The 21,922-nt window shown below is 43.2% G+C and overlaps 1 protein-coding gene across 2 annotated transcripts in view; it reads right to left on the bottom strand.

Annotated features, from left to right (window-relative positions):
* camk1da (calcium/calmodulin-dependent protein kinase 1Da) overlaps positions 1 to 21,922 on the bottom strand; it is a 433,544-nt gene that overhangs the window by 67,740 nt on the left and 343,882 nt on the right. For both annotated transcript variants that reach the window (XM_072563033.1, XM_072563034.1), the window contains one exon: positions 10,331 to 10,406. In XM_072563033.1, coding sequence (XP_072419134.1) covers positions 10,331 to 10,406 — 76 coding nt within the window. The remainder of the gene's footprint in view (positions 1 to 10,330; positions 10,407 to 21,922) is intronic.

The following is a 21,922-nucleotide window of genomic DNA, read 5'->3' as shown; positions in this document are numbered from 1 at the left end:
CAGGGAGCCCTGGCTGACAGATATAAACGGGAGTGTCAGGGATTCTGTTCACTCTGAGAGCTGGCTCAAAGGGAGCCGAACCATGTTAAGTACAATGCATGTGTAAATAAAGTGTGAATTGGTGACAGGATACCAGCCTTTGTGGTGTTATTTCAATACTAATAAACTGTCCCTAATAGTGTTGTGGGTCTACCTACAGCACATGGACAGCAGCAGTTCAAGAAGGCAGCTTACCCCTACCTTCTCAAGGGGCAACTAGGGAGGGCAATAAATGCTGGGCCCAGACATCAACGCCCACATCCCACAAGTGAATTAAAACAGAACAAATTATATTATTGCTCCACTCTGGCAAAAAAATTCCAACTCGCAGAGATTTTCAACATAACCTCCTGTAGTAATGATGCTGAAACTGTCAGCATTCGGAGCCATTACATTTCTGCAATCAGTCTCTGCAGCCCACACATGCACAAGTTAAACGCAGAAAAACAGAAGGTACAAATCAGTGATTCTTGGCTTCTCTAGAGCAATCAAGTAGAAATCACTGAACTGATCAGAAAATAAACTGTTTCTCTATTAATCTTGCTGCAAGAACTCTTTCAAGAGTTATGCCTGTTAAATGAGTTGTAACTGGATGTTTAATTGTGTAATAAGTTCATAATTACTGCGAAACAGTCTTAGTGGCCCTGAAAAAGTAAATTTTATACCTAGGACATTTTTCACTGAAGGTTGAGAGGTGACCTTACAGAGGTTTATAAAATCACAATGAGTATAGATAGGGCTAATGGCAGGTGCCTTTTCCCTAGGATGGGGAAACTTAAGACTAGGAGGCATATTTTTAAGGTGAGAGGAGAGAGATTTGGGGCAACTTCATTTACACAGAGGGCAGTTTGTGTCTGGAATGCAATTTCTGAGCAAGTGGTGGATGCGGGTACAGTTACAAAGTTTAAAAGACACATGGATAAGTTAATGAATAGGAAAGTTTGGAGGAATATGGCCCCGGAACAGGCAGGTGGGACTAGATTAGTTTGGGATTATGTTTGGACTGGTTGGATTGAAGGGTCTGTTTCCGTGCTGTATGACTCTATGTTAAATTGCTCCAAATAAATATATCTTTTTAACAGTTGATTCTAATATTTCAGTCCAATACAAAAAGTAAAATTAAAAGTGAAGGGGTTTAGTAGTTAACACCAGCTGGTTTGCTGTATGTGAGAAGGTTTCAATATAACTGGCTGCTTACCCTATTTAATGTCAGCACAGTTGATGAATCCTTGAAGAGCCTTATGACTCAGTGTCTAATTCAAATGTATGTAAGTAAAAGGGAAATCCACACCTCACAGATCGTTAGATCTTTGTTGGCAGTTTTTGTCCAGGTCAATAACAAGTACATTTCATTCATTACGGACTGTAAAATCTGAGTCAATATTGGAGGCTTTATTAATGAATGACAGATCAATGCTGACATCACAACTTTACAATGGCATTTTATGGCAGCAAATGTATTAAGTTTAGTTAAGAGCAGATTCCAGTTTTACTCGTGAGTTTTTATTACACCCTGGGGTTAAGTTCCCCAGTTTGATTGCAAAAGAATAGACTTTGGTTATAAACCATCTGGGGCCCTTGTTACTCCATAGGGTGAGAGGATTAATGATGCTTTCTGTGTTCAACATAGCACACAGCAAACTGAAAACTATAAATACAGTTTATCATTTGATGTAATATTAAAGACGACCCCAGAAAATAGGAACAACCTTAGTCTCATTGATGAACATGACCAGTATATTTGTGCTTCTTCTAAACATGCATTTAGGGACAACAATTATGCTAAGCATAGGCAGGAGTTCTTTGGCGTCCATTTTATGATGTTCAAAGACACTGAACAGCAGCTTTCGGATGTCTTTATGTCTCTCAGTGCCAGACGAACAGTAGCAGATGGCAAGCGCAGCACAACCAGTGCCCCAAAATTCAAGTGAATATCTAAATACTGCTGAAATGTTTCAAGCAGTGCATTTCAGATTTCAACTGCCCTCTGAGTCCCTTATGTAATACAGCGTGTGGTAGGTGCATCGGTCTGAACAGCTGCCTATAGACTCACCCTGAGAGGGGAAGAGAATCGTCTGTGAGGGATTACTGATGATAACTCTTTCAGTGAGAACAATTCTCCCCAACTCCCCTCTGAGCTTCCATCTCTTTCCCTTAAATCTCTGATCTTCTTTACTGACCCCTCTATTCATGGAAAAACTGCCTTCCTATCCATCCTATCTATGTCCCTCACCTCCAACAGGTCCCCTCTCAACCTTCGCTGTTCTAAGGATAACGACCCAGCTATCTGATATTTCCTCATAGCTCAGCCCTTCAGTCCAGTCAACATCCTGGTGAATCTCCTCTGCACCCTTTCTAGTCTTTCTGATAATGTGGTGACCAAAACTGCACACAGTACTCCAGTTAGGCCTAACCAGGATTTTATACATTTCCAGCAAATCCTTTCTGCTCTTGTATTCCATGTCTCGGCTAATAAAGGCAAGTATCCCAGATGCCTCCTTAACCATTTATCCACTTTCTCTGCTGCCTGGGATCTGTGGATACACACAGCAAGGTTCCCCGGCTTTTCCCAGTACAAACCCCCGCCCTGTTAGTCCTCACAAACCTCTTTCCTTCATACTCTTCCTGGCTCAATGCAATTTTCAACTGTCCTGCCCAGCTGACCAGGAGAGAGTGAGGACTGCAAATGCTGGAGAGTCAGAGTCAAAAAGTATGGTGCTGGAAAAGCACAGCAGGTCAGGGAGCATTCGACGAGGAGAATCAATGTTTTGGACATATGCCCTTCATCAAGTGTGTGGGGAGTGGGAAAGGGGGCTGAGAGATAAATAGAAGGTGTGTGTGGGGAGAAGGCAGCTGGGAAGGTGATAGGTAGATGCAGCTGGGGGGTGATGGTGTTAGGTCGGAGGAGAGGGTGGAGCGGATAGTTGGGAAGGAAGATGGACAGATAGGACAGGTCAAGAGGGCGGTGCCGAGTTGGAAGGTTGGATCTGGGATGACGTGGGAGGAGGGGAGATTTGGAAACTAGTGAAGTCTATGTTGATGCCATGTGGTTGAAGGGTTCCAAGGCGGAAGATGAAGGATTCTTCCTGCAGTCGGCGGGTGGCTAGGATTTGGCGGTGGAGGAGGCCCCGAACTTGCATGTCCTTGGCGGAGTGGGAGGGGGAATTGAAGTGGTCAGCCACAGGGTGGTGGAGTTGATTGATGTGGATCTGTGAGTTGGTGCCCTGTCTCCCGATGTAGAGGTGACCACACTGAGAGCAACGGACACAGTAGATGAGGTGTTTGGATGTGCAGGAAAATCTCTGCTGGGTGTGAAAAATCCTCCTGCAGATTACAGTTGCAGTTCACAGAAACATCTCTCGACCATCTCCCTCTGCTTTCTGCCTGTCTGCCAATTTTGGATCTAAATGCCAGTTTACCCTGGGACCACATGGATTCTTACTTTCTTTAACTAGTTTGCAATGAGGGATCTTATCAAAAGACTTGCTAAAGCCCACGTAGATGACATCAAATGCATTACCCACATCAACACTCCTGGTTACTACCTCCAAAGTGTGATTAAATTTGTCAGATATAACCATCCCTTAACAAAGCCATGTTGACTATCCTGATTAATCAGTGTCTCTTTAAGTGCAGACATATTCTGTCCTTCAGAATTCTTTCTAATGACTACCCCACAATCAAGGTTGGACTGAATGGCCCACAATTTCCTAGTCTATCCCTTCCTCCCTTTTTTAAGAATGGGACAATGTCAGCTGTTCTCCAGTCCTCCGGCCCCTCCTCTGTGGTCAGTGACGTTTGGAAAATTTCTGCCACTGCCTCTTGGCATCTCGTCCCTTGCCTCACAAAAAGGCCTGGGATATATCTCAACCTGGATGGCACGGTGGCTCAGTGGTTAGCACTGCTGCCTCATTGCAGCAGGGTTCCAGGTTTGATTCCAGCCTTGGGCAGCTGTCTGTGTGGAGTTTTCACATTCTCCCTGTGTCTGCGTGGGTTTCCTTTGGGTGCTCTGGTTTCCTCCCACAGTCCAAAGATGTGCAGGTTAGGTGAATTGGCCATGCTGAATTATCCATAGTGTTAGGTGCATTAGTCAGAGGGGTATGGGTTACTCTTTGAAGGTTCGGTGTGGACTTGTTGGGCTGAAAGGCCTGTTTCCACACTGTAGGGAATCTAATCTAATTGGTTTACTGTTAGTCCCTCCTTTCTCTCTCTCCCTTAATTTCTTCTAATATGTCAGTGTCCACCACCCTGATATCTATAACTGTGCCATCTTTTTCATTGTGAAGACCAGAGGACAGACAGATGATCGCTGTGGTGCCTAAACAGCCTATTATTTTCCTAGTTATTCCCTTGCACATTAAATATTTTTAAAAATCCTTGTGGGTTTTCCTTTATTCTATCTGCTAGTGCTTTCTCATGTACTCTCTTTGCTTTCTTAATTTTCTTTTTAAATTCATGCCCATGTTTTTATACTCCTCCAGTGATACTGCAGCACGGAGCTCTTGATATCTGCCATAAACGTCTCTGTTTTTCTTAGTCCTAACATTTATATCTCTCAGCATCCTGGATTCTCCAGCCTTGGCTCACTCTATGTCTTTACAGGAACACATCTGTCCGGCACTCGCACTATTTCCTCCTTGAATGCCTCTCACTGTTCAGACAATGTTCTATCCGCAAGTAACTGTTCCCAGTCCACTCAGGCTAAATTGCATCGTGTCTTCATAAAATCAGCCATTTTAGAACTTTTCTTCCTGGTCAATCCCTATTCGTTTCCACAGCTATCCTAAGTCTAACTGAGTTATGGTCACTATATCTCCCCGACTGATACACCTTCCAACTGCCTCGGCTCATTTTTGAACATTACAACTGCCCCCTCTCTCATTGGGCTTTCTCCATACTGGTTAAAAAAAGTTCATCTGGCTGCGGTTTAAGAAGTCTACTCCCTCCCTATCACTGAAACTGTCTCAGTTAACATTTGGGTAGTTAAAATCCCCAACTATTCCTGCCTTATTATTTTTATGCTCCTCTAACTTTGATAACACATTTGACCCTGTATCTCTCCCTGACTGTTTGGGTCCTATTTTTCACTTTACCCATATGTTTAATATTTAATATGTACCCTTGTTTAATGATACTTCCAAGAGTAAGGTTGCCTTTATTGGTCTGAGCATTGAGTATAGGAGTTGGGAGGTCATGTTCCTGCCTCAGGCAACTGTCTGTGTGGAGTTTGCACGTTCTCCCTGTGTCTGCATGGTTTTCCTCCAGGTGCTCCGGTTTCCTCCCACAGTCCAAAAATGAGCAGGTTAGATGAATTGGCCATGCTAAATTGCCTGTAGTGTTAGGTGAAGGGGTAAATGTAGGGGAATGGGTATGGGTGGGTTGCTGTTCGGAGGGTCGGTGTGGACTTGTTGGGCCGAAGGGCCTGTTCCCACACTGTAAGTAATCTAATCTAAAAAAAATGTGTGGCTGTACAGGACATTGGTTAGGCAACTTTTGGAATATTACATGTAATTCTGGTCTCCCTTCTATAAAAAAGATGTTGTTAAACTTGAAAAGATTTACAATTGATTCTTTGATGAATATTGTAATCCCTCTCTTCCAAACCCTTCCAGTCTTGCCTGAATACCTTATCACCGGGAATGCTGAGCTGTCAATTCCTTCCATCCTTCAGTCATTGACTGCAGCCAGAAGGACGCAGCTCCCCTACTCATCTAGACCACCAGGAGACACTGTGATTTCCCACTCTGTGCACAATGTAGAAAGTACAGGTTTGACAAACCCAACACAATCCCAGACACACCTGAACAAAACAGAATGTGGAGCCTTTCCTTTATTGTGCCCTTGCTCCTGCTGAGGGAGAGATAAAAGAAATCTTACACTTGTTTAGGTACCGAGTCTCACTCAGGTCTACCACTGCACTGCCCTTTTATCTGGAGGGTCCTCATCTCACTCCCCCCTCCACTCATGTGACACTGTCACAGGGTCCCCACCCTCTCGTCTCAGTGACACCATCACTGGGTCCCCACCCCCTCCCATCAGCTACTCCGTCACAGGGTCCCACCCCCTTCCCTCAGTGACACTGTCACAGGGTCCCCACCCCCTCCTCTCAGTGACACTGACTGTCACAGGGTCCCCCCCTCCCCTCAGTGACACCGTCACAGGTTCCCCATCCCCTCAGTTACATCGTCACAGGGTCCCCCCCCCACTCAGTGACACTGTCACAGGGTCCTCACTCCCTCCCCTCAGTGACACCATCATAGGGCCCCCCCCTCAGTGACACCGTCACAGGGTTCCCCCCCCCTCCACTTAGTGACACTGTCACAGGGCCCCCCCTTCCCTTCAGTGACACTGACTGTCACAGGGTCCCCAACCCCTCCTCTCAGTGACACTGTCACAGGGTCCCCAACCCCTCCCCTCAGTGGCACTGACTGTCACAGGGTCCCCACCCCCTCCTCTCAGTGACACTGTCACAGGGTCCTCTCTGCTCCTCCCAGTGACACTGCCTAAGTTGAACCCTCTCCAGTACTTTCTTATCTCTCCCCAGGACTCCTTTTTAGTGTGTAACAAACTGTGATAGCAAATCAGATAATCAATGGCCTGTGGTCTGATAAACCCTCTCTGACCATCTTAACAACTCTGTTAAATAAACTGTATTTTCGTGTCAGAGCCACCCTCTGTGCTGAGTCTCACTTTGATTTAAAGAATCAAATGTCATACGTCTGTCATCGATAATATCAACTCATCCCCTTCGGAACTGCAGGAGGTTACTCAATCTCTGAAACATGTTTCGTCTGTTATTTAGATCACAGTTTGTGGAATGACGAACATGAACATACCTGAGACCAGCAATGCGACTCTCTTTCTGAAGCTGGTTTAAACAATGAAGTTTCAAAGGAAGGTATATTTTCATTACTGTTAGCAACCTCTGACCTCTATTACAGAGGAATGTTATTCACCTTGATAGAACAATCGAGAGGGGGCAGCAGAACATTCATTTTCACCACGCCCTGGATAACAGCTTCCTTTTTATATTCACTTAGGGGATGTGGATGTCTCTGGCTGGATGGGGAGAGTTTTCAGGAGGTAGTGTTTCCATCTATCTGTTGTCTTTGTTCTTCTAAATAGAAGTAATTTTGGGTTTGGAGGATCCTGTCTAAGGATCGATGGTGAATTTCTGCAGTGCATCTTATGGATAGCACACACTTCTGCTACTGACCATCAGTGGTGATGGGAGCAGATGCTTGTGGATGTGGTGTCAATCAAGTGGGCAGCTTTGTCTGGGATGGTGTCAAGCTTCTTGAGTATTGATTTAGAGGTGCAGGTGTTCAAAGTTAAAAATCACCCAACAGCAGGTTATAGTCCAACAGGTTCATATGGAAGCACTAGCTTTCGGAGCGCTGTTCCTTCATCAGGTGGTTGTGGACTTGAGTGTTGTCCAGGTAAGTGGAGAATATTCTGTCACAGCCCTGAGTTGTGCCTTGTAGATGGTGGACAAGCTCTGGGGAGTCAGGAGGTGAGTTACTCGTTACTGGATTCCTGGCCCCTGACCTGGTCTAATTGCCACTGTGTTTATATGATGGGTTCAGTTGAGTTTTTAGTCACTAGTAAACCCCCAGGATGTTGTTAGTGGAGGATTCAGTGATGGTAACATCATTGAATGTCAAGGAGTGGTTGTTATATTCTCTCTTGTTGGAGATAGCCATAGACTGGAATTTTGTGGCACAAATATTCCTTTCAATGAAGTGAAGTATTTCCTTATATTAACCGTAAAACCGAAAGAACTGCAGATGCCGAAAATCAGAGACAGACACAGAAATTGCTGGAAAAACACAGCAAGTCTGAAGTTCTGGAGAAGGGTCACTGGATCTGAAACACGAACTCTGATTTCTGTCCAAGATGCTGCCAGACATGCTGAGTTTTTCCAGGAACTTCTAACCTCTTTCACACATAGATACTCAACAATCACTATCCATCCTAAATAAACCACTCAGCGTGACAAATATTAATGCCTTTATTAATATAATACCTTTGTTTGAAAATAGTGAGGCTTACATTTACCAAATGAAAAGACCCAACTGCTTCAGTCAACAAAAAGCCCTAGAATTGGTTATTATTTTCATTTGGTTTTTCCAAAGACATTGATAGCCCTATAATATTTGAGGAATAAAACTAGCACAGCATTCCAAATTCTCACTGGGCCTGCCCATTATCTACCTTTCAGTCAACATTACAAAAACAAATGATCTGGTCGTTATTGGATAGTTGTTGTTTGTGGGAGCTTACTGTATGCAAACTGACTGCCATGCTCCCTGAGACTGAAGATCAAAAGTATTTTATCAATTGCAAAGTGTATCAGAATGCTCTGAGCTCATAAAAGGTACGAGACGAAAGACTCAACAGACAATCAATTTTTCAATGTATAATTTCAGTTACATCACACTGTAAATTTTTTGCTATAAATTCTGTGTTAGGATTGAGCCCTCCACTATTACCCAATGAAGGAGCGACGCTCCGAAAGCTAGTGTGCTTCCAATTAAATCTGTTGGACTATAACCTGGTGTTGAGTGATTTTCAACTTTGTACACCCCAGTCCAACACCGGCATCTCCAAATCATGACAGAAATATGAGCAGCTATTAGCATTATTTAGCAACACAAGCCAAAAACTATTTCACTTTTACAACCATCCTTTCTGACATTAGATTCTCTGGGATTGTGTGATATAAACTGGAAGCCGTAGTAGTTTTCTGTCAGTAATAATATTTTGGACTTGAGTTGTTTTGAAGAATTATGAAAATGCCAAATAACTAATCATAGAAATGTAACAGGACAGGAGGGCATTTGGACCATTGTGTTTCTGCTGGCTCTCTGCTTGAGGAACCAAACTATCCAAGCCCCTTGACCTTTTCCCTGTAGCCCTGAAGATAAATGTCTAATTTCTTTTGGAAAGCCACAGCTGAATGTGCTTCCACCGCACTCTGTGCATTCCAGATCCTATCCACTCCTTATTTTGAAATGTTTTTCCACATGTTGCACTTTTTTTGCCAGTCACCAGAATTTGTTGTTTTCTTGTTTGCAATCTTCAGCCAATGTGAACAGTTTCTCTCTACCTACTCTGATAGCACCTCATAATTCTGTCCTCTCAATTCCATCCGCTCTGGAAGCATCAGCCCCTGCCTTCGATCCACACAATTGAAATCCCTCAACCCTAGAGTCATTCTCATCGAGACTTTTCACACTCTCATGTAAAGTTTCACATCCTTCTGAACGTTCAATGCTCCAAAGTTGAGGCCAAGTTAATGTTTGATGAAACAAAAAACAGAAATTGCTGGAAAAGCTCAGCAGGTCTGACAGCATCTGTGGAGAGAAATCAGAGTTAACGTTTCGGGTCAGGTGACCCTTCCTCACTCAGAACCTCAGCTCTACGAGAATGGCCTCGGAGTGACGGGCTTCAGTTGTGTGGATCGATTGGACAAATAGAGGCTGATCTTCCCAGAGGAGAGGGCATTGTGAGGATAGAGGAGTCTGTAATTTTGAGGTGCCCACCAGAGTAAATAGAGAAAAGCTGTTCACATTGGCAGTTCTGAGGAAGGATCACCGGACCCGAAATGTTAACACTGATTTCTCTTCACAGATGCTGCCAGACTTGCTGAGCTTTTCCAGCATTTTTGGTTTGTGTTTCTGATTTCCAGAATCCATGGTTCTTTTTGTTTTTATTTAGTATCTTATGAAGGTTTATCATAACTTCCTCTTGTATTCAATGTCTCTATTTGAAAAGTCCAGGATCCCAGTGACCTTATGAATCACTTTCTTAATCTGGCTTCTCACCTTCAACAATTCATGTACACATTGTCCAGGCCCTGTGCAGGTCAGATGAATTGGCCAGGCTAAATTGCCCCTAGTGTTAGGTGCACTAGTCAGAGGAAATAGTTCTGGGTGGGTTCAGAGGTCGGTGTGGACCTGTTGGGCTGAAGGGCCTGTTTCCACACTGTAGGGAATCTAATCTAATCTTCCACTCTTGGCAGTTAGAATTGTAATCTTTACATTGATTCCTTTTCTTCTGCTTCCCAAATTGTATCACTTCACATTTCTAATGATTCCAATGTACTAAATTCAGAAATCTTGCCAGCAACTCTTGGGAAACTTAGTTTGACCTCAAAGAGTTTTTATGGTACCTGTCACAGTGTGTTCGCAGCAAACAACAGAACTAAAGACATCACGGGCACATGTGACTGACATTGGTTGTTCTGAATTCGCATCGATAACATTGCTGTAGGAGAGGGTATACTCACAGGATGTAAGAAATGACTCCAATAGACCAGCAGTCCACGGCTTTGCTATAGGGTTTCTGCGCCAGCACTTCTGGAGCTAGGAAAGCAAACAATGAGAATCAATTTAAAGAGAAGAGCAACCAGAAATGCAATGGTCAATAATCCCCGATCAACATTCATTGAAACCTCACAGAGTGAAGGATTTCACAGGTGCTGTCAAACACAGCTCAAACAGGCTTCACTAACAGCTAAGATACAGTTGCCTTCCTTTGCCAAGCAAATTGTAAAGATCAACTTATAAATTTGAATGTACACAATTCATGTTTTTAACCTAAAATATTTCTTAATTCTAACAGAAATGATTTTCAACAGGTATTCAAGTATATTGCAGTTTAGGTACTAATGTGTGGCATCATTAATTATCCATAATGAACTTGAGTAATTACAACAGCATAGCTTTGTTGAAAAATGTGTTGCTGGAAAAGCGCAGCAGGTCAGGCAGCATCCAAGGAGCAGGAGAATCGACGATTCGGGCATCAGCCCTTCTTCAGGATTCCTGAAGAAGGGCTTATGCCCGAAACGTCGATTCTCCTGCTTCTTGGATGCTGCCTGACCTGCTGTGCTTTTCCAGCAACATATTTTTCAGCTCTGATCTCCAGCATCTGCAGTCCTCACTTTCTCCCAGCATAGCTTTGTACCTGACACATGAGAATGATCAGGTAACTGACACAGTGCCAGGACAAAGGGATGAGCCTGTTAACCAGAGCAAGTGTATGTGAACATCACTGTTGTGGATGAAAGGTTAAACATTTTCCTATTCTCTACAGTTTCTGCAAATTCATTTGAGAGAAAATTAGTATTCATTTTACTAATGATGCAATCATCTCCGTGAAATGAGTTCATAGTTCAAGAAAGCCGAATCCATGAGACCAAGCTGCAGGTAAACATTCATCTGAGATTGATATGTTTTTGTCAGGGAAGAATGTCAGGAGCCTGGAGCTAAATCACCAAAGATCCAACTGTAAAGTAGAATATGTTTAAGAGTTTGGAGTGGTCTTCTGCTGTTCTTATATCCCTAATTGTGTCTTTACCCATGTGCCAACGAGTGAGAGACAAAATAAAATACTGACTCCACACGGCATTCATTAATTCTGAATTTGAAAAGGCCTATTGCATGTTCAAAATCCTTCCAGAAGTGTGTCAAACAGTGCACGTTTAGAAAATTGCAGATAGCATGTAAGGAAGTATCGTGAATTGTCAGGAAAATCGTGGAACTTCATGAGGATACAGACTGACTGGTCAATAAAGTGTGGAGCTGGACAAAGCACAGCAGGTCAAGCAGCATCAGAGGAGCAGGAGGGTTGACGTTTCAGATCGGGACCCTTCATCAGTCGACTCCCCTCCTCCTCTGATGATGATGCTTAACCTGTTGTGCTTTTTCCAGCTCCACATTTTATCAACGGACTTCCCAGAACCCACAGTTCTCACTATCTCCCAGTCCACAGACTGATTTTTGGAAAGTTCAGGCAAGGTAGTGGCTAATGAAAGCTAATGCAGAGAAATGTGAAGTGATAGGTTTTTGGTCAGATGAACAAGGAGAGACAATCTAAAATTAAGGGTACAGCTGTAAAAGGGGGTGCAGCAACAAAGAGACTTAGCTACATGAGCAAAGGTTATGAAGGTGGTGATGCAGATTGAGAAAGTGGTTAAAAAATTTGGGATGCTTGACTTTATAAATGGAAACATAGCGTAGAAAACCAAGTTCTGATGAAACTTGCTAAAACAATGATACACCCACAACTGGTCTATCGTGCCCAGTTCAGTGCACCACACCTTAAGAAGGGTGAAACGGTTTGCAATGAAGCTGAAAAGAATGATGGGAATGTTTGAGTGCAGAGGGACTTGAGTTACCTGGATACTTCACAGGAATTAGGATGGTTCACCTTAATGTTGTGAAAGTTGATAGGAGGTTTGCTGGAAGTGTCCAAATCATTATGGGTCTTGTGATAATCTAATTCATATGTTTTAGTACCTAGAACAATACAGCGCAGTACAGGCCCTTTGGCCCTCGATGTTGCGCCGATCCAAGCCCACCTAACCTACACTAGCCCACTATCCTCCATATGCCTATCCAATGCCCGTTTAAATGCCCATAAAGAGGGAGAGTCCACCACTGCTACTGGCAGGGCATTCCATGAACTCACGACTCGCTGAGTAAAGAATCTACCCCTAACATCTGTCCTATACCTACCACCCCTTAATTTAAAGCTATGCCCCCTCATAATAGCTGACTTTTAGTTTTAGGGACATGACTTTTAGTTTTAGGGAATTCAAGTGTTAAATATGAGATAACTGGATATGCATCTCAAGTGAATGCAATTCAAATAAGCTTGGAGACGTAGTAACCAGATAACTGCTCCTTTATTAGTCTTTGATGTATTTCTGTGCCAACTTTATCAAATCCTATCAATTCCCATGTACACCATGTAGAGTGTGGCCAATAGATGAATTTTATAGACAAGTGTTGAGTGATTAAGATGACTTAAAAACAACAGAGAGTTCTTCACCCAAGCTATATGATAGAAAAATACTTCACATCCTGAGAGGCCAAACCCGTAGGTGAGTCAGCGCCCTCACCACAGGAAAGTAGATTGGTATAAGATTTGATCGTTGACTGTTTATGGCACTGTGCTAACAATGTAGCAGCTATGCGCAGAGTTCAAAACTGCTCGTAGCAAGTCATGAAATTAAAGTCAATAATGAAGCAATTGCAGACTGGTGTCAGGCGAAGGTGACAATACTGTATTGTTATGATAACCCAACTAGTTCCCTTATATCCATTGCAGGCAAATTGACCCTCAGCTCACTGTTTTTGAGATTGACAATTAATGGGTTCAGTATTAATTGTGAGCAATAGATGTGGTATAGCCTGAAGAACAAATTTAAATAAAGGAGAAAATCATAAAATACGTTTATCTCCTGTCATTTCTGTTGCCTATTGCTTTTGGCTGACAGCAACATTACAATCTCAGAAACTGACAGCACAGAAAGAGAGCTCTCAGTTGGGTTTTTGAAAGAGCAGTTATATTCAGTCCTGCAGCCCTGCACACCTTTTGCCTGTCACTCTGTAAGTTCCTCATTCTCAACCAATATACCACTTGCTTTTAAGTTCATTTCAACTACCTATTCAAAAGCATTTCAGATCCTCACAGCCCAGTGATAATGAATTCTCAACTAGATCTTTTCCCAAGGGTTTTGAATCCGTGACCCATGGTTATTGACCCACTCACAAGAGGGACTGTTCCGAGGAAGGCTCATTCAACCTGAAACATTAATTCTGATTTCTCTCCACAGATGCTGCCAGATCTGCTGAGCTTTTCCAGCAATTTCTGCCTTGGTTCCTGATTTACAGCATCTGTGGTTCTTTCTGGTTTTATTCAGCGCATTCATTACCTACTTACTCCATCAAAACCACTCATCGTTTTGAAAACCTTTATTAAGTAATGGTATTCCAGCTGAGGGATAGCTGATGAGTTAGAAAGTTCCAAAGCGATCCCTTTGCTTTTAAAGTCGATTCCTCTTATTATAAATCCAAGTAATGTATATGTTTTGACCATTACAAAGAACAAAAACAAAGAACAAAGAAAATTTACAGCCCAGGAACAGGCCCTTCGGCCCTCCAAGCCTGAGCCGATCCAAATCTACTGTCTAAACCTGTCTCCCAATTCCTAAACATCTGTATCCCTTTGCTCCCCACCTACTCATGCATCTGTCCAGATGCATCTTAAATGAATCTACCGTGCCTGCCTCTACCACCTCTGCTGGCAACGCGTTCCAAATGCCCACCTCCCTCTGTGTGAAGTACTTGCTGCCTGTATCCCCCTTAAACTTTTCACCTCTCACCTTGAAAGCATGACTTCTCGTTATTGAATCCTTCACCCTGGGAAAAAAACTTGTCTCTATCCACCCTGTCTATACCCTTCATGATTTTGTAAACCTCAATCAGGTACCCCCTCAATCTACTTTTTTCTAATGAAAACAATCCTAACCTACTCAAACTCTCTTCATAACTAAGACCTTCCATACCAGGCAACATCCTCGTAAACCTTCTCTGCACCCTCTCCAAAGTGTCCACATCCTTTTGGTAAAGTGGCAACCAGAACTGTATACAGTATTCTAAATGTGGCCGAACCAATGTCTTGTACAATTTTAACATGACCTGCCAGCTCTTATACTCAATACCCTGTCCAACGAAGGCAAGCATACTATACGCCTTCTTGACCACTCTATCCATGTGTGTAGCAACCTTCAGGGTACAATGGACCTGCACTCCCAGATCTCTCTGCCCATCAACTTTTCCCAAGGATATTCCATTCATTGTATAATTCGCTCTAGAATTAGACTTACCCAAATGCATCACCTCACATTTGTCTGGATTGAGAGCCATCTGCCACTTTTCCGCCCAACTCTCCAGTCTATCTATATCTTCCTGTATTCTTTGACAGTCCCTTATGGTTTCTGCTACTCCACCAATCTTCATGTCATCTGCAAACTTGCTGATCATACCAACAGTGGCCCCAACACTGATCCCTGTGAAACACCACTGGTCACCTTTCTCCATTTTGAGAAACTCCCTTCAACTACTACTCTGTGTCTCCTGTTACTCAATCAGTTCTTTATCCACCTAGCTAGAACATCCTGCACACCATGTGACTGCACTTTCTCCATTAGTCTACAATGGGGACCCTTATCAAACACCTCACTAGAGTCCATGTATATGACATCAACAGTCCTTCCTTCATCTATCAACTTGGTCACTTCCTCAAAAAACTCTATTAAGCTGGTAAGGCACGATCTCCCCCACCATGTTGCCTATCACTGATAAGTTCATTCTTTTCTAAATATCAGTAGATCCTATCTCTCAGTAGCCTCTCCAGCAACTTCCCCACCACCGACGTCAGGCTCACTGGTCTGTAGTTGCCCGGAATGTCCCTACTACCCTTCTTGTACAGGGGGACAACATGAGCAACCTTCCAGTCCTCCGGCACCTCACCTGTATTTAAGGATGCCACAAAGATGTCTGTCAGGGCCCCAGCAATTTCCTCTCTCGCCTCCCTCAGCATCCTGGGATAGATCCCATCCGGTCCTGGGGATTTGTCCACCTTAATAACATCTAGCCTACCCAACACATCTTCCCTACTTATGTCAACGTGATCCAGTCCAATCAAACTTCTATCTCTAATCTCAAGATTCATCATGTTCCTCTCCTCAGTGAACACTGATGCAAAGTAATCATTCAGAATCTCACCCATTCTCTCAGGTTCGACACACAGCCTTCCTTCATTATCTTTCAGTGGACCAATCCTTTCTCTAGTTACCCACTTGCTTCTTATATAAGAATAAAATGATTTGGGATTTTCCTTAATTCTGCTCGCTAAAGCTATTTCATGACCCCTTTTAGCCCGCTTGATTCCTTCTTTAAGACTTGTCCCCGATATTCCTCCAGAGTCCGTTCTGTTCTTAGCTGCCTAGATCATATGTACGCTTCCCTTTTCCTCTTGGCTAGTCATACAATTTCTCCTGTCATCCACGGTTCATGAATCTTTCCTTTCCTATCCTTTACCTTCAACGGGACATGCCTATCCAGCACTATCTTTAACCTATCTATGAAAGCCTCCCACATCTCAAATGTGGACTTCCCTTCAAATAGCTGTGTCCAATCCACATTTCCTAGCTCCTGCCTAATTTTGATATAATTGGCCTTGGCCAGTTTAGTACTGTTCCCTTAGGACCACTCTCTTCTTTATCTACGAGTATTCTACATTATCAACATTTCTTTTAAGCTTTAAGTACTTGGCAATATGGACACCAAGATCACTCTGCTCATTTGAACTTTTTAAAATCAAGCGTTTGTAGTTTACTGCTTTTCCATATTTGTTCTTCCAAAGTTACACTTCTGTGCACTGAATCCCACTGGCCATGTTATTCCCATCTTACACCTTGGGAACCTCTAACCACATGGGATCAATGTGGATTTCACCAGTTTCCTCATTTCCCCTCCCCCCACCTTATCCCAGATCAAACCTTCCAACTCGGCACCACGCTCTTGATCCGTCCTACCTTCCCACCTATCCTGCTCCAGCCTTCTCTCAGACCTATCACCTTCACCTACCTATCGCACTCTCAATCTACCTTCCCACCAGCCCCACCCCTCTCTCATTTATGTCTCTAACCCCACAGCTCACAAGCATCATTCCTGATGAAGGGGTAATGCTCGAAACATCAATTCTCCTGCTCCTTGAATGCTGCCTGACCTGTTGTGCTTTTCCAGCAACACACTCTTTGGCCACATTATTGCCCATTCCACCATCCTCTAACTAGATTCTTCATGTCTACTCTTTCGCTATGTATCATACCATCCATGAACTTTGCAATGTTGCCTTTTGCCCCAGACCTGACGATTGATGACAATTGCAAAGAGTACTCATTATGGGGGAACATGGTAAGGTCCTAGGGAGTGTTGCTGAACAAAGAGACCTTGGCGTGCAGGTTCATAGCTCCTCGAAAGTTGAGTCACAGGTAGACAGGATAGTGAAGAAGGCGTTTGGTATGCTTTCCTTTATTGGTCAGAGTATTGAGTACAGGAGTTAGGAGGTCATGTTGCGGCTGTACAGGATATTGGTTAGGCCACTTTGGAATATTGCGTGCAATTCTGGTCTCCTTCCTATTGAAAAGATGTTGTGAAACTTGAAAGGGTTCAGAAAAGATTCACAAGGATGCTGCCAGGGTTGGAGGATTTGAGCTATAGGGAAAGGCTGAACAGGCTGGGGCTGTTTTCCCTGGAGCGTCGGAGGCTGAGGGGTGACCTTATAGAGGCTTACAAAATTATGAGGGGCATTTTTTTCCTGGGGTCGGGGAATCCAGATCTAGAGGGCATAGGTTTAGGTTGGGAGTGGAAAGATATAAAAGAGACCTAAGGGGCAACTTTTTCACACAGAGGGTGGTACGGGTATGGAATGAGCTGCCAGAGGAAGTGTTGGAGGCTGGTACAATTACAACATTTAAGAGGCATTTGGATGGGTATATGAATAGGAAGGGTTTGGAGGGATGTGGGCCAGGTGCTGGTAGGTGGGGCTAGATTGGGTTGGGATATCTGGTTGGCATGGACGAGTTGGACCGAAGGGTCTGTTTCCGTGCTGTACATCTCTATGACTCTATGAAATCACTAGCTTTTGGAGCGCTACTCCTTCATCAGGTAGCTGCAGAGCAGGATCAAAAGAGATAGAGTTTAAAGCAAAAGATCTCAGTGTCATGCAACTGAAAAGATTCGTTGAACAAACCTGGATTGTTGCTAAGTCTTTCATCTTTTAGAATGGGTTGCAGGTTTCAGTTCATTAATGTGTAAGTCCCAAAACCTCTTTCCAGAAGTTCTTGAGATGAGATTCCCTACAGTGTGGAAACAGGCCTTTCGGCCCAACAAGTCCACATCAACCCCCTGAAGAGTAACCCACCCAGACCCATTTCGCTCTAACTAATGCACCTAACACTACAGGCAATTTAGCATGGCCAATTCACCTGACCTGCACATCTTTGGACTGTGGGAAGAAACCAGAGCACCCGAAGGAAACCCACACAGACACGGGGAGAATGTGCAAACTCCACACAGACGATCGCCCAAGGCTGGAATCAAACCTGAGTTCCTGACGCTGTGAGGCAGTGGTGCTAACCACTGAGCCACTGTGCCACCCATGAATAAACCTTCAGGAAAACTTAAGGTTTTATAAAAAAGGTGACATCTCATCTCAGCCAATGTATTAAAGGTGTGCGGTTAGAGTCTGTCTGTATCCCAATCTTGAGTCAGTCTGGTTCTGTTTCTAAAGTAGGAATTTATAAAATATTCCATGGATTGTCTGCCTACATTGACCTTCACATCAGCTTTTCACTTAAACATACGGGGACCTGATAGACATTTACAAAATTATGAGAAGTGTTGATAGAATGGATAGTCAGAGTCTTTTTCTCAGAGTAGAAATCTCTATTAGGAGGGGACATAGGTTTAAGGTAAAAGGGGGTAAGTTTAAAGGCGAGGTGTGAGGCAGGTGTTTTACACAGAGGGTGGTAAGTGTCTGGAATATGCTGCCAGAGGAAGTGGTGGACACAGATGCAGTTACAATGTTTAAAAGACATTTGGATAAGTCATGAATAGGAAACATTTGGAGGTGTATGGGTCAGGAGCAGGCAGGTGGGACTAGTTCAGTTTGGGATTATGGTTGGCATGGCCTGGTTATTTCTGTGCTGTATGATCCTGTGACTCTATAAACAGAATTTAGTTTAGAAAGGTGTCATATATTAGCATAGTCTTGTTGGGCAAAAGGACCTGTTCCAGTGCTGTGCTGATCTTTGTACATGATGGAATATTATGAGGTAAAGCCAAGCCAGTGGGGATGAAAGCTGAATAGATTGTATGGCTAGGGGAAAAATGAGAGTGCTCTGCAATGCTGGGAAGAGTGGCTCCCACCAAAAGATGCTGAAATGAACCTAAAATGTGAGATTCCTATGCTGCACAATTAATGTGAGAAAGTAGACGTGTGACATATGACTTTGACACATCATTGACAAATACACCAGGATCACCGTTCATCTGAAAATCTTTGAACACATAAAAGTTTTACTGCCTTCAGATAATAAAAGTATTGACATTAGAGGTGGTCCAGTGAAATGATGGAAGTCCATGACAGTGTTTGGTAGACACACTCACAGGATCATACCATTGTCCCAGATGGTAATAAAGTCAACCCATATCACTGAGCACCCTGCCAAACATCCTTAGGTCCCAGAGATGCCATTTCTTCCCAATGTAGTCATCATCACCTTCTTTGTTGTCAGTACCAAACTGAGAAATGAATACTCATAGTCAGCTCAAGATTACTTGCTTTCAATATGATGGTTCAGGGTTTCCAAGGCAAAATGTAGACTCAGTGCCAATCCTTGCATTTTCTTTCTTTCCCTTTGACAGTCCTCAATTAGTCTTTCAGTTATCCTCTTTGCTAGGTGACAGCGGTTCTCTCTCTGCACTCATTCACTCATTCATTCATCATTAACTTAATGTTACTGTTGGGCTAGTTTGGTGATTGTGATGTTACATTGACTGACACACATCTAAGCTTACAATGCTCTCGCTGTTTTCTGATGTACAGCTTAATACATGCTATAGCATCACAATGGAAACACTAATAACATTCCAAAAGCTCTTTGACATCTTATTTGGAGGTGCAATGAAACCATCTTGAGAGCTACTGGAGCATAGGATGACTCTGAAAACCAAATAAATGTTAAGATTTTGTTTGAGTGTATTTAGATGAAAGCTCTGCTTGGAATACAAATCCAAAATAATCAGGCAATGGTTCAAACAACCAGAAATTTGTCAAAGTTCAAGTCTCAATGGAAATGCTTCAGAGATTCTCATCCAGCTATTGGTCACTGATCATCAAACATCTGGTCTGGAAACTTCCCTCCTAAACAGGATCAAAGCAATACCAAAACTTCTTCGATTATCAACTCCAAAAATACAGCTTAGGATCAGTTGTGCACAACTAATACCAGAGATTCCCAACTGGACCTCTCCAGGTTGGTAGGATGCCAGACTAAGAGTTACCTTTCAGAGAGGGATGGAAAAATTCCAAAAAAAGCAAGGAGGCCACACTTTTAAACAGAATATATCACTCGAGTGTGAACCCTAAGAAAATAGATGGTCTACACGAGAAAGGTTCCCTGACAGAAAGAGATATCATCTCAATTTCTTTAAACTGATAGGATAAAGATCACTCTCCATCACAAATATCCCTCACTTTCCCAACCTCTGCACTGATAGTTTATATTGAAAACTCATTTCCTCTGAGTAATATCTTTGGCCCAAACATTTTCAACTGCTTCATCAATGACCTTCCCTCCATCGTAAGGTCAGAAGTGGAAATGTTCACTGATGATTACACAATGTTCAGTATCGTTCGCAAATCCTTGGCTACTGAAGCAGTCCATGTTCAAATGTAGCAAGATCAGGATGATGTCCAGGTTTGGCTGACACTTGGCAAGTATCATTAATGCCACACAAGTGCCAGGCAATGAGCATCTTCAATAAGGGAGAATCCAATCATTTTCCTTTATTTGACATTCAGTGGCGTGATTACCATTGATTCCTGCAATATCCAAATTCTGGGGTTACAAGTGACCAAAAACTGAACTGGACCAATATTGGGTCTGGAAAGGGTCGGAAGGGGATAATACTTGACTGGGTGCAGTAAACATGACCTAGTGGTACAATCGTACAAAGACTTGCAGAGAGTAAAGAAGTTTGCAAGGGGACTCACTTGGTACTCCTGTGATCCTATTAGTCTCTGTAGTAATATAAATCAGATACATGCAATCTGTACATATTTGCTGAAATGTAATAAACTTCATAATGTTTACTCAACAAGACTCTTTGGGATAGACCATAAAGGTGGCTATCGCCATTCTGTCAGATGTGAAAGAATAATGGCCCCTAAATAATTTGGCTACAAGAGCAAGTCAGAGGCTGGGGATCCTTTGATGAGCATTTCCCCTCCTGAGCCCAAGGCCTGTCCACTACCTACAGGGCATAAAGGCAGCAGTGTGATGGAATACTCCTCAGTTGCCTAGATGAGTGCAATTTCAACAACACTCAAGAAGCTCAACACCATCCAGGACTAAGCAGCCTACTTTCTTGGCAAAGTTAAAAATAAAAAACACCAGGTTATAGTCCAACAGGTTTAATTGGAAGCACACTAGCTTTTGGAGTGTCGCTCCTTCATCAGGTGATAGTGGAGGGCTCAATCCTAACACACAGAATTTATAGCAAAAATTTACAATGTGATGTAACTGATATTATTTATTGAAATATTGATTGTCTGTTAAGCCTTTCATCTGTTAGAATACAGTGATAGTTTCACTTCTTTCATGTGTAAATCACAAAACCTTTTTTTAAAAAGTTGCATTCTCGGGTTAGCTGTTAACAATGGTGATAGCGAGACAATATGTTGAAGGTGTTGGTCCCCTGTGTTCTCTGTCTATGCCATGATGTTTAGGTTGATTCTTATCTAAAAAGTGAGATAACAGAGTTTTACATGAACCTCAAATAGATCGTTGTTCGTAGCAAGCTGCCCGGCTCTCAGGACAACTCCATACAACCCTGTCATGGTTGGCACTGCAAGACGTGTCAGAGTGTGGACATAGATACCACCATTACGCGTGGGGACACCTCCCACCTTGTACATGACAGGTACTCATGTGACTCAGCCAACATTGTCTATCTTATACATTGCAGGCAAGGATGCCCGGAGGCATGGTACATTGGGGAAACCGAGCAAAGGCTATGACAACGGATGAATGGGCACCGCACAACAATCAACAGACAGAAGTGTTCCCTCCTAGTTGGGGAACACTTCAGTGGTCCAGGACATTCCACCTCGGACCTTCTGGTGACCATCCTCCAAGGTGGACTTCGGTTCAGGCAGCAGAGGAAAGTGGCCGAGCAGAGGCTGATAGCTAAGTTCGGTACCCATAGGGAGGGCCTCAACTGGGACCTTGGGTTCATGT

The sequence above is a fragment of the Chiloscyllium punctatum genome, chromosome 44 (genome assembly GCF_047496795.1).
Source record: "Chiloscyllium punctatum isolate Juve2018m chromosome 44, sChiPun1.3, whole genome shotgun sequence".
Taxonomy (NCBI): Eukaryota; Metazoa; Chordata; class Chondrichthyes; order Orectolobiformes; family Hemiscylliidae; genus Chiloscyllium; species Chiloscyllium punctatum.
This window is presented reverse-complemented; position numbering and strand designations above follow the sequence as displayed.